Genomic DNA, 15362 nt, shown 5'->3' on the forward strand with positions numbered 1-15362 from the left:
TGTCAATACAGTCATACTTTTTTATTATTATCTCTGATTCTGAAATCAAATGGAACGAAGAAAACAATGTGCGAGAGCACTAATGGAACATTGTCAAAATTGGCCCAATTATTGGATGTATTGTCTTATCCATTCAGCATTTCACCCCTTCAGTAAAGCCCTTCAGTAAAAGATCTGACTGATTATTTCAAATCAGTATGTCTTCCTTACTGTCATCTGCTTTACTCTTCTTTTCCATGTCCACCCTTCCCTTTTCTCAATTTATTTAAGACTGCTCCTTCTGTCAAAACCTTCTGCTTTCCTTTCCCTGCTACCTTCTCAATTCCTTTTCTTTACCTATGCTCTATAGTCTTATTCCAAACCTACTGCACTAGGCCATTTAGCCTGTGCTGGATGTGGATTGCTCAGTCAGAGAACCTTAGGATCAAAGCAGTTCAGTCAAGGGCAGCAAATGACTCTTTAGTTTGCTTGCCTTGTAGTCCTTCCAGCTACTCTACAGATATCACAACAATATACCGTAGATTATCGGGCCTCTAATCTTGTGCACTTGACCCATTTTAAGATTAATAAATTTTCTGAGAAATTGTTTCATCGATTTACAATTTACTATATAATTTTAACAACATCTGAAATAAAACTGACTGAAATTAGATCTGCGTTTACAAATGTGCACCAATAGGTGTGTGTAATTGCAACCCACTATTTGCCCAAATGATACCACTGCTTCTGTCGAAGCATTATGCGGTTGTACTTTTCTATACTGTCTGAACTGCTACATTTAAACATCTACTTGTGATAGCTGTATCAAAATGTATTCTCTATAAAAAGATCTTGAACAACAACAACAACAAAAGTACTTTCTGAGAATTTTTCTGTCATGGCGAAAGCTAATTATTTAGCTCTCTGAAAGAATTGGAAGGCAGGCTTTCAGATTATGTAAGATAACTGATGTATCTTAAACAAGCAGAAGCTGGATACACACTGTCCTTGTGCAAATTAAAGATGGCATTCTGAGATTGTTGCTATGGACAGAGAGCTTTACACAGCTGACTTGACCTTTTTTCTGATGTCACCAGGAATAGCACTACAGACTGTATGGAGAAGCTACCTTGTGACCTTTTCTGTAAGAGGCCACAGGCAAAGTCTGCTGCCACCACTGCCTCACATTACCTTCAAAGCATATTCTTACATAATGCTAATGGAGAGATGGAAAACAATGGCATGTACACTGCTGGTTTATAGAAAATTCTTACACAACAGCAATGCATAGTTATAAATAGTTGCTTTTAGGCACTTTCTTTTTAAAAAAATACAAATTCAATGTGGAAAATATGGGTCAAAGTAGTCATTTATTGCAGACTGCTTTAATTTTGGCAACTCTCTAAACCTGCAAAGTATGCAGTATAGCTTTTGACCACATTCTAAACCAGAGCTGGCTAACCTATAGCCCTGCAGATATTGTTGGACAACAGTGCCCATTATCCCTGACTGTTTGCCATGCTTGTTGAAGCTGATAGGAGCTGGAGTCTAACAGCGTCTGGAGGGTTACAGGTTTTTCATCCCTGTTTTGAACTGTAGCTTAACCATAAATATTTACATGGTGGAAAGTCATGGATACTTAAGCATATCAAAGCTTCATGATATCCTAAACAGTAGGAATAACTCAAGATAAAGGCAAACACTTAGCAGGATTCAACTAATGAGTGCTGTCAGCAGGAACTCTGTGCAAGGACTTTCTCTAGCACAATGGGGTTCCCCCCTCCAAATGGATGTCCCTGGGAATTGGCTCGGGGGGGGGGGTTACTTTCCCAATACTCAATTTTTAAAGGCACTGGGATGTCACAGGAAATGGAATTTCCTTTACGCATTCCCCATCCCTGTCATTCACAGTTTGCCACCTGACACTGATATAGCATCATCATACAAATACATCTGCACTTGTTGCACTTTTTCATTGGCATATTTGTGGAAACTGTAATGAGTGGACCAGCTCTATGCTACATTTATTTCAAATTCATTTGAATTTTTTGTTGTCATCGTGGTAGTGCAAAAGGGATGCAAACTGGATAGGTAGCTGGAGATTTAGTAGTGAGCAGAACTGGTTCTATCTCCTTTGTGGCCAGGAAATCGGTAGCCTTTATACTGCAATACTCTTTCCACTTTCTCGTGGAACTATGAAGCTACTGAATGACACTGAGAGCTGAAATGGGAGCCAAGAGCAACACAAAAAAGGTCTCTCACCATGTTCTTCAATCCTACCTTCACTAGTAAACTAAAACACAATGCTGGCTAAAGTCCCTCAGGCTTGCTCTTTCTTAATTATGCCCCTCTCCCACCTCTTATTCTGGCTAGGGAAATTTAACAAAATGACCTTGAACCGGTTGCCTGAGATGGAGACACTTTTCAAACAACATAGAAATACAAAAGGAGAACACATAATACTAAATAAAAACACAAACTGATACCCCCCCCTCAAAAACATTTAAAAGGACATATACAGTGGTACCTTGGTTTATGAACTTAATCCATTCAGGATGTCCGTTCTTAAACCGAAACTGTTCTTAAACTGAGGTGTGCTTTCCTTAATGAAGCCTCCCTCTGCCAGTGCCCTTCCACCATTCGGATTCCGTTCTTAGACTGAGGTAAAGTTCGCAAACCGGGACACAACTTCTGGTTTTGCGGAGTTCATAAACTGAATCATTCGTAAACAGGACTGTTCTTAAACTGAGGTACCACTGTAATGTTAATCAGCCAAAGGCCTGGTTAAAGAGAAACTGGCGCCTAGTACCTAAAGATATGTAATGAAGGCACCAGGACAGCCTTAGTTGGTTGTTTCTGAAAGAATGAACAGGCTTCCAGGTTTTCAAGCACGCTGTCCGTAGATATGTGACATAATACAGAGACTACTGAGCCAAAGTTTATCATTATATGCAGAGTACTCTTAAATCACAGCCAACATGTCCACATAATATACCTTATCTAAAAGTGCAGATGCTGGCCACATCAGTTCAGACTGTATTCTGAAGAGAGGTTTGCCTCATAGAATCAATAATGGAAGTTTTATTAACATATATTGAAATTATTTAATTGTCAAAGGAAGTGATTTCTATATGAACACTTCTACAAAATAGCAGATCCTATTTGTGTATTATTGGACAAAGATATTGTGGGATAAAAGTTTAGACAATAATAATAATGATGAGTTTATAAGTGAGTAGACTTGAAAAACAAATAAATCTCAGGCAGTAAACTAAAAAGAAGTTTGCTAGTAGCAAAGGCAGTTGAACTTTTTCAACTTTTGCAACCAGAAAGAACATGTGCAAATCTGTACAATTATGTAAAAGAACTGAATCTTGGCACAGAATTCTAGGCTCCTTCTACTAAACGCTGCTTAGTAAAACTCCTTCATTCTCATGTAAATACTGTTGCTTACTAGGTTGTTATAAATTACTACTGCTGTTATTACTGTTCATATAAGATAATAAGAGCATGCAAGGTGCATCAAACAGGTTAGAGCAGTAGCAAGAGAGAAGAGATCCCAAAAGAGGAAACAAGGGAAGCTCAGAATGTTAAATCTCAGATAGGCATAAGCCCCAAAGAAGCTATCCAGAAAAAATTGCAGTGCTAAGAAGTTATTGATAAATGATTTACATACTCTGCATGGAAAATGAAGAGAAAAAAATATTGCTCACTGAAGGAAACAGAGTTGCACAATACCTGGAACAAAGCAAATCCAAGATGGTATGATATCCAAGCAGTGTGAAAAGTTTTATGGATTAAGATTTCATGTTGGCTTCAAGTATGAATATATATATATATATATATATATATATATATATATATATATGGAAGAACAAATGGAAGAACAAAGCTCAACCTCAGTATATTGGGAAATAGATTACACAAAACAAGTAACTGCTTACACACACACATATATACACATACACAGAGAGTCTCATACAAATAAAAGACAAACTGAAATGCATCCAAAAATAAACTTTTCAACTTTCAGGCACTCCTCAATGAATCTGTGAAAAACTAAGGAAGACTAAAATAATCTAGAAGGAGCCATAGTTCCCACTAAAATGAGGAATAAGTTAGAATCGTGACTCCATACTAGAACCTTAGCAGTCAACTCCATAAGAATAAAACAAATGGAGTATGTGCTATATTCACAAAGGGTTAGATCAACATGGTTTAAAGCTAAACCTACTAAATTAATTCATAAATTGTCATTGCAACATAGATTATTTATATAAAAATTCTTTTGTTGCTTTTCTACTGAAAGAATTCAAAGTGACTTACAATGTAATGGATGATGAGAAAACAGTGGATATTTTATCTGGGTTTTAGTAAAGCATTTCATACAGCACTATACAATATCTTATGGTTAGAAAGCCAACATAAGATGTCTTGGACAATTAGTACAATCAAATGGATCAAAAACTGGCTATCTAACCGTATTAAGAGAGTAATCGTAACTGGCAGTCCATCTAGATGGGGAGAGATTTCCAGTGGGATCCAGGGATCGCAATTCGGTCCCATTTTGTTTTATATCTTTATAAAAGATCTGGAAGACAAAGTAGAGAATATGCTAAATAAGTCTTTTGGCTTCTACTAATTAGGGAATGGTGAGCAGAGCTAGAACTAACATAGTAGTTGTAAAATAACTCTAAATACTTCTTTGAAATTGGATGATAGATTTACAGACCATATTCTAAATTAAATGTGAGACAGAAGATAACAGAACACACCGGAGCTTCACAGAAGAAAACAATAGTTGGCTTTGCTAGTCATGCCTGTGTCAAATATCCAAAATGATTTGAGCTTTGTGGACTCAAATACATCATATATCTCTTAAAAAGCCAAAGACATTGTCACATGGAATGGCAGAAGAGGAAACGATCTCACATGGAGGTAAATTATAAGAGCTAAGTGGATAGAGAGCTTGATGAAAGTAAAGAGAATAAGGAATAACATGACAGTCAACTGCAGGAGATTCAGTCAGAAGTAGAGGTGTAAGTGCAATTAAAGCCATTAAAACCAATTGATCTGACAAAACAAGCATTATGGTAGTCTTGACACTATCTTCCCAGGCTGAATGTGCGGTGTCAGCACTGAACAAATTACACATTTAGAACATAACAGAAAGGGAATTCATGAAAAATCAATGGAAGAGGGGCTTCAATGGAGCTGAAGCAGCTTTGGATCAAGATTTAATGTGTAAAATATAATATAATTGATCTATGAATGCATGTTTTCTTGGTAAATGGCTGTGAAATCACCATATGGGCAAACCCTTATGTTTCTTTTGCTAGCAAAACTGAATTAAAGGAAGAATTGAGATGCAGAGTCAAATATATAAACACAAAGTTCACATACTTATAGCATGGATACCCAAAAAGGAGATACTTGGTAAGAACAGAATGTGAATGTGAAACAGAACAAACAGATTTCACAGTATATTTGATTCATGGGCAAACCTTTGAGCCCTAAACCCCACCCTGGAATGCTAAAAACCTGACAATGGCACTTGGGTAAACATCAAGCAGCTGCATTCAGGACAATAGACAAGAAGCAGAAAGGTGTTACCACTAAGCATGTCTGAGGGTTGTCAATTACTAGGACAGGAGCAGCAGGACACATTCTATTAGATTCTGCTTCTGTGCTGGCAATCATTATGTTGAGTAGATTGCTTTCTGTTTTTTGTACGGAGCTGGAGCGTTAGGGACTGACTGTGGTTATAAAAATTAAATAACAAAAATATTTTGGGAGACACTGTTGAGAGGATCCACAGCATCAATTCAGATAGGCTTATCTGGAATGGTATTAGGCCAAAACATGACTGTTTTTGCAATTTATTCTGTGTCAAGTTAAGGGCTTCTTGTCTGCCTGTGCATTTGGTCTGCTTTTTTAGCCATTGTCTTTTAGATTTTATAATTTTTAAGAGCTCGAGAAACACCCCTTTGGCATGCACAGTTCTTTTCCTCTCCTATTTGATTTCCTCTTCCTTTTCCTTTGTCTATAGCTTCCATTCCAACCATGGTTACACTTGAAACTGAGATTTGAAACCATAAATCAGGCATTCTAGCTGCAGCCCCATCCTCATGGCTGTTGCCCTATTTGTGATGGCAGTGGGGAAGTCTCCTGTACTCATGGAGGCTTCTGAACATTTTAAAAACCAACAAAACGAGGGTTCCAAAACATGAAGGAACCTCCACAGATACAGGTCTCCCTGATGTGGACAGCCATTGAGGAACATTTAGAGGATGACGATGAGGAGGATGAACAGGCAGAACTAGTATGCTTGTGGACATTGTTCCCTCCTCACACATTGACTTAAGCCCTATTCACTAGAGTGCCGTTTACAGTACTGAAAAGAGAAGGGTTGGGAGAATTCAGGCCAGATGGAGAAGACAGATCAGGTGGGCCCATCAGGATTTAGGGAAATTTATACTTGCACCAAGCTACACACAAAGGTTGTTGAAAGAATAAATGAAGCTATGCTGCTGTTGTTTCCAAGAAGGGTTTTCTGAAGAGTGAGAATTGTGACCTCTTAGAAAATAAGAAATGTTGCAAGTTACCTTTTATGAAACATCAGACAACTGATAGCACCACAAAAACTGATGCTTTGATTTAAAAAATCACAACAGTTTTGTCATGCCCTATGATACACTGGAGGAACACTTGGTTGTATCTAAAATGTTGGTTCATCTCTGGAGATAAAGTTCTGAAACCATTTTCCTTTGGCACCTGAAACTTCACACTGACTTCCATGGGCTTCTGGAAGCAGTGACAAGTAGGCGCCGATGTTAAAAGATCCTTAGTGGCTCCCAGTTTGTTTACAGGCTCAATTCAAAATACTGGTCTTGGTCATTACAGCCCTAAGCCTGATACCTGTATATTTCAAAGTTCCACCTTCTACAATGGTAACTAAACAATTGGTTCAGATCTTCCCTAGAAGCCCTCCTCTGAGTGCTCCTGCAAGAGGCCAATGAAGAGATGGCCTTCTCTGTCACAGCACTCAAATTGTGGAACTGCTGCCCTACATATGCTCATTTCACACCGTCCATGTTTTATTTTGTGTGGTCTGCTCTGTGTTCTTGAACCTTGAGAGCTCTATTCTCTTTTTATACATAATCTTCTGTTATTATTTATTTATGCTTCTATCTTCATTGGATATCTTGTTGTACTATCATTCACCCCAAGTCTAATTTACAAAAGGTAGAAATATATTAAATAAGCAAGTAAGGAATATCAGTAAGGAATATCCATCAGCCACAGTCTAAAAGGAGACAGTCTAGGCACAGAGAAAGGAACCATGTATGGAAATGGAGTTCCCTTCCCTCTTCTTTGGAAAGCTGATACAGTGGTGCCTCGCAAGACGAAATTAATTCGTTCCACGAGTTTTTTCGCCTTGCGATTTTTTTCGTCTTGCGAAGCACGGTGTCGGAAAAGTTTTGGAAAAGCTTCAAAAATTGCCAAAGTCTTCAAAAACCTCAAAAAAGGCTACCACACCGCGTACTATGAGTTGCTCCTCGAAGTCAAGTCGCAACTGTATTAACGGTTTTAAGAAAAAGGAAACAAACTTGCAAGACGTTTCCGTCTTGCGAAGCAAGCCCATAGGGAAAATCGTCTTGCAAAGCAACTCAAAAAACCAAAAACCCTTTCGTCTTGCGAGTTTTTCGTCTTGCGAGGCATTCGTCTTGCGAGGTACCACTGTACATATAGAGTATCACTGAGAAAACCTTTGTATAGAGCAAACATTTGCATGAAAATGTAATATTTGAAATGGCTCGATGAGTGAATGGCTTCCACATTTCCCCAAATAAAACTTGAAATTATAATTTTGGCAGCAAATATTTAATATCCAAAAATTAATCATTTTTTGCCAATCGTTTTTATTGATTTTCCAATTTTAACCCAATTTACACAAATTAATTCCAAATTAATACAATTTTGTTTAAGAGGTTTCCCACAATCTATTCTTGATGCTTCTTTATGATCTAATACTACTGCATTTCATATTCTTATTTACTTCTACCACAGTCCATATTACAAATTATCACATAGTCAACAGCTGCACTCTTAATGATTTCTATTCATTTTATTATATTATTTAACTTTCAAAAAACTTCAAGTGAGGAACAACAGATTTTCTTTTCTTTTTCAACCTGCATGCGCCCAAACTTAATTCTTAGCCCACCTTTTATTCATTGGTTTTCTTTGTAAGCACCCCCCCTTCAGGCATTTTTGGCATGTTTTATTATTTGAAATGTTGAAAAAAAGATTTAAAAAACAGACATGTACATGCCAATACAGTTTTGTGTGTGTATGTGTTATATAAACTGTTTTTGAGCACCACTATGAAAAGATAAGGCTACTGTGATGGTTGCTTCCTGTTTTTATGCAGTTTAAAAAGGTAAAGGTACCCCTGCCCATACGGGCCAGTCTTGACAGACTCTAGGGTTGTGCGCTCATCTCACTCTATAGGCCGGGAGCCAGCGCTGTCCGCAGACACTTCCGGGTCACGTGGCCAGCGTGACGAAGCTACTCTGGCAAGCCAGAGCCGCACACGGAAACGCCGTTTACCTTCCCGCTAGTAAGCGGTCCCTATTTATCTACTTGCACCAGGGGGTGCTTTCGAACTGCTAGGTTGGCAGGCGCTGGGACCGAGCAGCGGGAGCGCACCCCGCCACGGGGATTCGAACCGCCGACCTTTCGATCGGCAAGTCCTAGGCGCTGAGGTTTTACCCACAGCACCACCCGCGTCCCATATTTATGCAGTTTACCTCTGTTTATTTGCAACTAGAAGTCAAGCAAAATTACCATAGTACCATTATTGTATAAGCTGCAGGTAGGGAACAGGGAAATGAAGGGTTGTATCCAACAAAGTACCCCCATTCACAATAATTTCTGCTTGCACAACAGACCTCTCCCTTCTTCTTCTCTCCCTGTGCTCCCCCTTCCCAATCTGCTTGGGAGAGTTGAGGGAAATCCCAAAACAGATTTGGAAGCATGCACAGGCAGAGAAGAGGGAGGGGACATTCCACTACATGAGGGGAAGTCTTTGCATAAAAGGGGAAAAAAACCCCAGAACCATGTGAATCCAACAGTTATTAACTCTTTCTCCCTCAGTTTTCACACATTGGAGAAAATACGACATGGAATTTAGATTTTTTTAAAAACAAACATAAATACACGATTTCCTATGAAATATTTCAAGTTTTACATCTATGCAATTTTACAAATAAATCCATGTCATAGTTGCTGAAATGATGATTTTGCTGACATTATAAAAATGTAAGTATACTTATATTGATTCTGTATTCTCTGTCAAGTTTATACCCCCTTTTGGTTCTGTTACAGAGTATCACACAGCTTTCAAGCACGTCGTAGTTTAGCCATCATTTTGGATTGTTCCTCTGAGGAACAGCTGGAAAACTCATGAATTTTTTAAAGTCTTCAAACCTTCTGCCTGACAGATGACAGCAAAGCCTATAGTGAATACAATCCATCTTGTAAATCAAGCTTCAGAAAGAGGAAAATGCCACTAAGTGACAGTGTATCTAAAGCCCAAGGCATTCAAGGGCTTTCCAGATGATTTTGGGGTTGTTGTTTTTTTGCATAATAAATAAGTGTACAGCTGTGACAATTGGTTGCTCAGGATCCAGGCATCTATGGATCTTCTTCCAATGTAGGAATATTGCATTTTTTACCACTGCACAGCACCATGTTAAATGGGAAAAAGTTATTTTCTTCAGCTGCTACACTCTTGTGTTAGACTTTTAACAAGCTAGAGAATTCATGCTATGTAAAACCATGGGGGGGGGGGGTTCTGTTTAGAAGAATGATCAGCGACACTTTCTGTAAAGAATGTGCAACACCAATTCTTATAAGCTTGTGACACTTTTGATGTGTTTAATGCTTTTAGTAGTGCCGTGCATCTTATTAGACTGTTTTACTATTAAAATGCCAATTTATTGTGGCATTTATTGAATGTTTATTGCTATTGTATTTTACTGTCAACCGCCCACTTTACAAAACAACAGCAGCAACTAAATATTTGCTGGGGGTGAGGATGGGACACAAGCACATCAAAATTTGCAAATAGAAAAAAGCGAATACTAACAAAGTTGTCTATACATTAATGCCCCCACCATCTCATGAAACTTTCGCATTGCTTTGATTATATTTTAAAAAAATCCATCACAGCCATGCACTATTTCTTTCTTTTGGGTGGATATAAAATCTTTTGTAAAGATCCACTAATGGATGTGGAGAAGTCTATTTTTGCTGATTTCCCTTCTCTTCTTCAGCCCCTAGAAAATATGCTCAGTGGGGTGGGAGTTCTAGAGCAGTTTGGAAAGTGTCATGGGCAACTGTAAAGGTAGGAGGCAAAAACTGCCCCTTCTGTGAGCAAAGGCCTCCTCTAGATCAAATACTCTTCTATAAAAGCACTTTTTCAGTCTATGCAGAACTGACTCCATATTTAGGTCTTTGAACATTGTGTGTTTACGTCCAGAGCACAGACACACAAATTTATTTTTTCCATGGCATATGAACTATCTTATCTCTTCCACAATGCTACATCTTCATCCATTATTAGAAGTATCATATTATGAACATTGGCTTGGGGTTAGTTCAAGCTTATTTAATAAGACTATAAGGTGTTTTGTTTTGCTTTGCTTAGTTTTTTAAAAAATCATCTGGAAAGGCTGTATAGTGAAAGCCAAGACGGCCCATAAAATTCCTACTGGACTTGTGCAGTAGAAGAACCAAATGTAAAAAAAAAAAAAAGCTCTGTTTGGAAGAAAATGAATTGTCTAATGCTGTAACTGTAAGAGGCTAATCATGTTCCATTGGAACTTACCTTATTGACATCCATTCGTAATTTCTCATTGTTAGCACTGGCAGCTTTTTCGGCTGCTTTCTTCTGGCGTTGTGGTCCCCTGCCAAAGAAGATGTAGTTGACTAATGCATACTCCAGTAGGGCCATGAACACGAAGACAAAGCATCCCATCAGATACATGTCAATGGCTTTCACGTAGGGGATTTTGGGCAGAGTTTCTCTGAGATGAGTGTTGATGGTTGTCATTGTCAGCACCGTGGTGATTCCTGGGGGGAAGCATCAAAAAATTCAAAATAGTGTGTGTGTATAGATATAGATAGATATAGATATATAGATAAAAATATTAGGGGGAGCTGGAGTTCACTCTAGAGTAGCACTAGAAGAAATATTTTCCATACTATCTTCTTTTTGGTTTTTGGGTGGTGATGCTTATTACAGTAATGAACCAAAAAAATAATAATTAAATGCTACAAATTCTCAAAGTCAACACCATGGAAATCTTTCCACTTGTGTATCACATAGGTTATAAAGTGCACCTTTTTCTTCAGTGTGCTGGTTTTACTTAATATTTTTTTACATGTTGTCTTCTGGTTTGAATTCTCAGAAAAATCTTGCTTGAAGACCTTGTGCAATATACATTAGCTTGAATCGAGGAAACAGTAGATAATGCATTCAACCTTCCTTTAGGTAATGTTTCTTCTTAAGAGCTATGGAAACTTGAAGAGGCTTAAGTTTAAATTTGCATTAGAGTTGGATCCTTACCTGGAATGCAAGGTTCAGCAAACTCAAAAGGCTTGCTAATGTAAACTAATTTTAAAAGACCAGCTTTATTAGTTTGTAGAAGCAAAATAATAAAATAATAATAATAATAATAATAATAATAATAATAATAATAATAATAAATACTACTACTACTACTACTACTAATAATAATATATTTAAACCCCGCCCATCTGGCTGGGTTTCTCCAGCCACTCTGGGCGGCTTCCAACCAAATATTAAAAACAAAGCAACATTTGTTGTAGCTGCTCATTTATTGATTTACTGTGCCAGGAGGTTAAAAATAATTGTTTGCATTATTAGTTTTGTAGGAATGGCAACACAAAAACTCTTTCAACCTCTGATTTGTGTATAACTGTTGGGTGAATGAATCACAAGTTGAAAGAAAGTAAACAAACCATGACAAGGCCAGTGTCTCACGAGCTGTTCCTATTCTGCCTTGGGACACAATCTAGAGTCATCATTCACAGACCCACATAAAAGCAAAGTGACTTGTCAGTTTTTCTGTCAGGGACAAGAGGGTTTGAACTCGGAATTGTGGGGTCTAGGTTTGGGACCTAAGCTGAACCGTAGACTGTGCATGTTCTCAGGCTTCAGAGCTTTCTTCAGGCACAAAAGGACTCTGCGACATCAAGTCGTGTGACTGTTGAAGCCTGATACAAATCCTAGAAGCAATGCCTTTTATGGTCAGAGATGTAGAACCTATTTGCTACTCTTCAAGCCCAGACCTGGGGTTGGGTGCAGTTCCACTCAGCTCTGGACAGCCTTGGCAAATGTCAAGACAAGTCAACAAGGGCATGTGACTGAAGGCAGTGGAATTCCTTGTCTGCATTGCCTGGAGTTTTTACCCCAATGTAGCCAGAGGCAATACTACGGTGTAAATAAGTCCATGGTAACAGGTATTATCAGGATTCAGCCCGGTAAACTATTTTACTTGTGGAATTTGAAATGCCCATTAAGAGAAGAAGCCATACTCCTGCAAAGTAGAATCCTATTTCAACCTTACCCAAATTTTACCTAAGAAGACAATACTACATGTTGAGATAGGAGTGTAGTAAAAGATACAAAGTGACACCATTGGTTCATTAGCTCGGTACTTCTCTATAAGGATGGGCATAGAGGCTTTCCAGAGTTCAGGCAGGATCTTTCCCAGCCCTGTGAAACAAGAACCTAGAGACTGAACTTGGGGTCTTCTGCATGCAAAATATGATTTCTGTCCAGCTTTGAACCCTCCCCAGAGTCTGAGGAATTACCATCAAGGTAGGAATATTTTGTAATTTTTAGGTTAAATATAATGCAAGAAAAATAGCTAAGGTTGCAAACCTGAAAAGGTGACCTAAGCCATACGGTCTTTTGGATCTCCCTGAAAAGAGAGGTCTGCTCTCTCAGGGGAAGATCTGGATTTATAAGCCTCTCTGTGAGGCAATGGAGATGTCTGCAGCTAGTGTTCCTCCAACCAAATTAGAAAGGGGTGGAAAACCTGTGCCCCACTCTTTCCACATGAATTGGCAGGGCATAGGTTCTTCTAATTTTATTTCTCCTCACTTCCCACCTCATATAGGTTTGCTCCATTAAGTAAACAGTGGATTGCAATAAATTGCAATGATTTTAAGCTAATTCAGAGAAGAAATTGTTTTAGCTGGGCTATGATGACTCAAATTCTGAATCTTAAATGTAAATTTAATAGGTAGTAGCACACAACAATGCTGAACACAGCACAAAACATCACACAATCTGGCTGAGCTGAAGCACTTGTATTTACTTTGATTTACTCACTTTAAAATTATCTCTAGATATTTCATCCAAACTGGTTCAAAAGAAAGCTTTTCAGTGCTTAAATATATGTAAACCTGACCAGCCTCCAAAATTAGTACAGGAAGCACATTCAATGGGCAAGAGCCAAAGTAACATTAGTGCAAGAAGAGCTGCTGCAGCACAGGTGAGCTTTGTTGTGTGATGGATATCACAAGTGGAAGTAGCGTAACAGCACAAAAAGTAAATGATAGTGTTAAGCTGTGCAACAATTCCACCATTCTAAGTCACCCATTGGATTTGGCTGTTATGTTAGGAATGGAGCTTCTGTTATGGGTGGCTGGCACAACAGGATAGCACTCTATATATGCTGAGCAAAAAGTGCTTACCTAAAGCCACTCTGGCAGCTGAAGCATCATAATTGATCCAGAATGAAACCCAAGAGAGAATAGTGATCAGAATGGAAGGCATATACGTCTGAAGTATGAAGTAGCCAATGTTTCTCTTGAGTTTGAAACTGAGCGACAGCCTTGGATAGGAACCTAGAACAGAATTTATGTTTAGAAGGTCAAGTTTCAGTTCTGTAGCCCTGCAAACACATTGTTAACATTTACAACCCGCAGACTTTTATTGTAATTCAACACCCATAAGGCAAAAATAAAATTTATTATTAAACAAACAAAATGCCAGTTTATTTAATCTGTGCCTAAACAAAGGTGTCAAAGGTTCACTGCCCCTTTGCTAACAGGTGTGCATACACCGAAACCATTAAGCTTTGCAGAAGCTCAGCATCCAATACTGCATTTTGACCTTCTCTACCTTGCTATGGTCACTTTGAAATCACCTGAAGTGCTAGGCTCAGAAACTGGTTCATATACTCATAGCCACAAAATTCAGGTAAGCAGAGTTGTATTCATACTGTACTAGCTGTCATATCAATCAAACATAACAAGTTGTCATGTTGGGTATTTATGGCATGATTTTGCTCCTTCATTATTATCTTCCTGGCAGGTGATGCCAGAACATGTAAAAACTCAAAATAGCCCCTGTGTAACCAAATAAGCGAACAGTGGAATAGACCGGGCTGGGAAAAGGGAAATGAAAGGGGATGAGAAGTAAAAACACCAGAAACAGAGCAATATTTAAAACTGTTTAGGCTCCGAGGTTTGTTTAGGCCTCCCACACAAACCTCATGTGTAAGGAGCAAAATTCTGATCCTTATACTTTCAAACCACTGATCTCTGCTCCCAAGAAAAATCAAACTGGGACAACTGTTCTGCCCAAATCCATGAAATGCAAAAGTGGTATTTGCAATCAGACTTGATTAGCAGTCCAGACAGTTACATCCTGTTCTCTTGAGGGTTGCTTGTTAGTTTAACCCCCCCCCCAAAAGAAACAGCCCCACTGAACTAGGATTGGAAGTCTGTGTAGCAGAAGCAGGAGTTGCACACCCTGTTTCACTATCTGAGGAATGTACTGCCCCCACCGAAGCCTCGCTTATCGGGCTTGCACAACAGCTTCCAGCAAGATCTCACGAGAGTTGCATGAGATCTTGCTGGAAGCTGTGACTGCTTCTCCTCACTTCCATAGTGGTGGTGGCAAGGGCACCACCCCATGGGATTCCACCATCCAAGGCAGCTGCCTCAGTACGCCTCATGGGCAGGCTGGCCCTGAAAAAGGGGGGAGGGTAGTATCAAATTATGATTCCATATGGTGCCATCAGGCATAAGAAAAGGGCATCCATATATTTTAATAATGAAAGTGTATGGGAAAAGTAGCTTGCTTTTTTATCAGCTTTGAGAGTGGCTGCAGAAAATAGAAAATAGTTTATTCGTTCAGGTCGATTAAGGTTGATACCCTTTTAAAACAACAACAACCCACATTGGCTGAATACAAAAGTATTTATCATATGTACACCACAATCCTATATATGTTTGTTTATGTACTGTGTTCAATGGGACTAACTTCTAGGCAAGCA

The 15362-nt window shown here is 38.7% G+C and overlaps 1 protein-coding gene across 6 annotated transcripts in view; it reads right to left on the bottom strand.

Moving 5' to 3' along the window:
* Positions 1 to 15362, bottom strand: part of GABRB2 (gamma-aminobutyric acid type A receptor subunit beta2) — a 190807-nt gene that overhangs the window by 7780 nt on the left and 167665 nt on the right. For 4 of the 6 annotated variants that reach the window (XM_077924418.1, XM_028717411.2, XM_028717407.2 and 1 more), the window contains exons 8-10: positions 13774 to 13926; positions 10874 to 11118; positions 4460 to 4570 (exon numbers count right to left, since the gene is read on the bottom strand). In XM_077924418.1, coding sequence (XP_077780544.1) covers positions 4460 to 4570; positions 10874 to 11118; positions 13774 to 13926 — 509 coding nt within the window. The remainder of the gene's footprint in view (positions 1 to 4459; positions 4571 to 10873; positions 11119 to 13773; positions 13927 to 15362) is intronic. The other 2 variants (XM_028717413.2, XM_028717412.2) reach the window with 1 other exon arrangement.

This window comes from Podarcis muralis, chromosome 2 (genome assembly GCF_964188315.1).
Source record: "Podarcis muralis chromosome 2, rPodMur119.hap1.1, whole genome shotgun sequence".
Lineage (NCBI taxonomy): Eukaryota > Metazoa > Chordata > Lepidosauria > Squamata > Lacertidae > Podarcis > Podarcis muralis.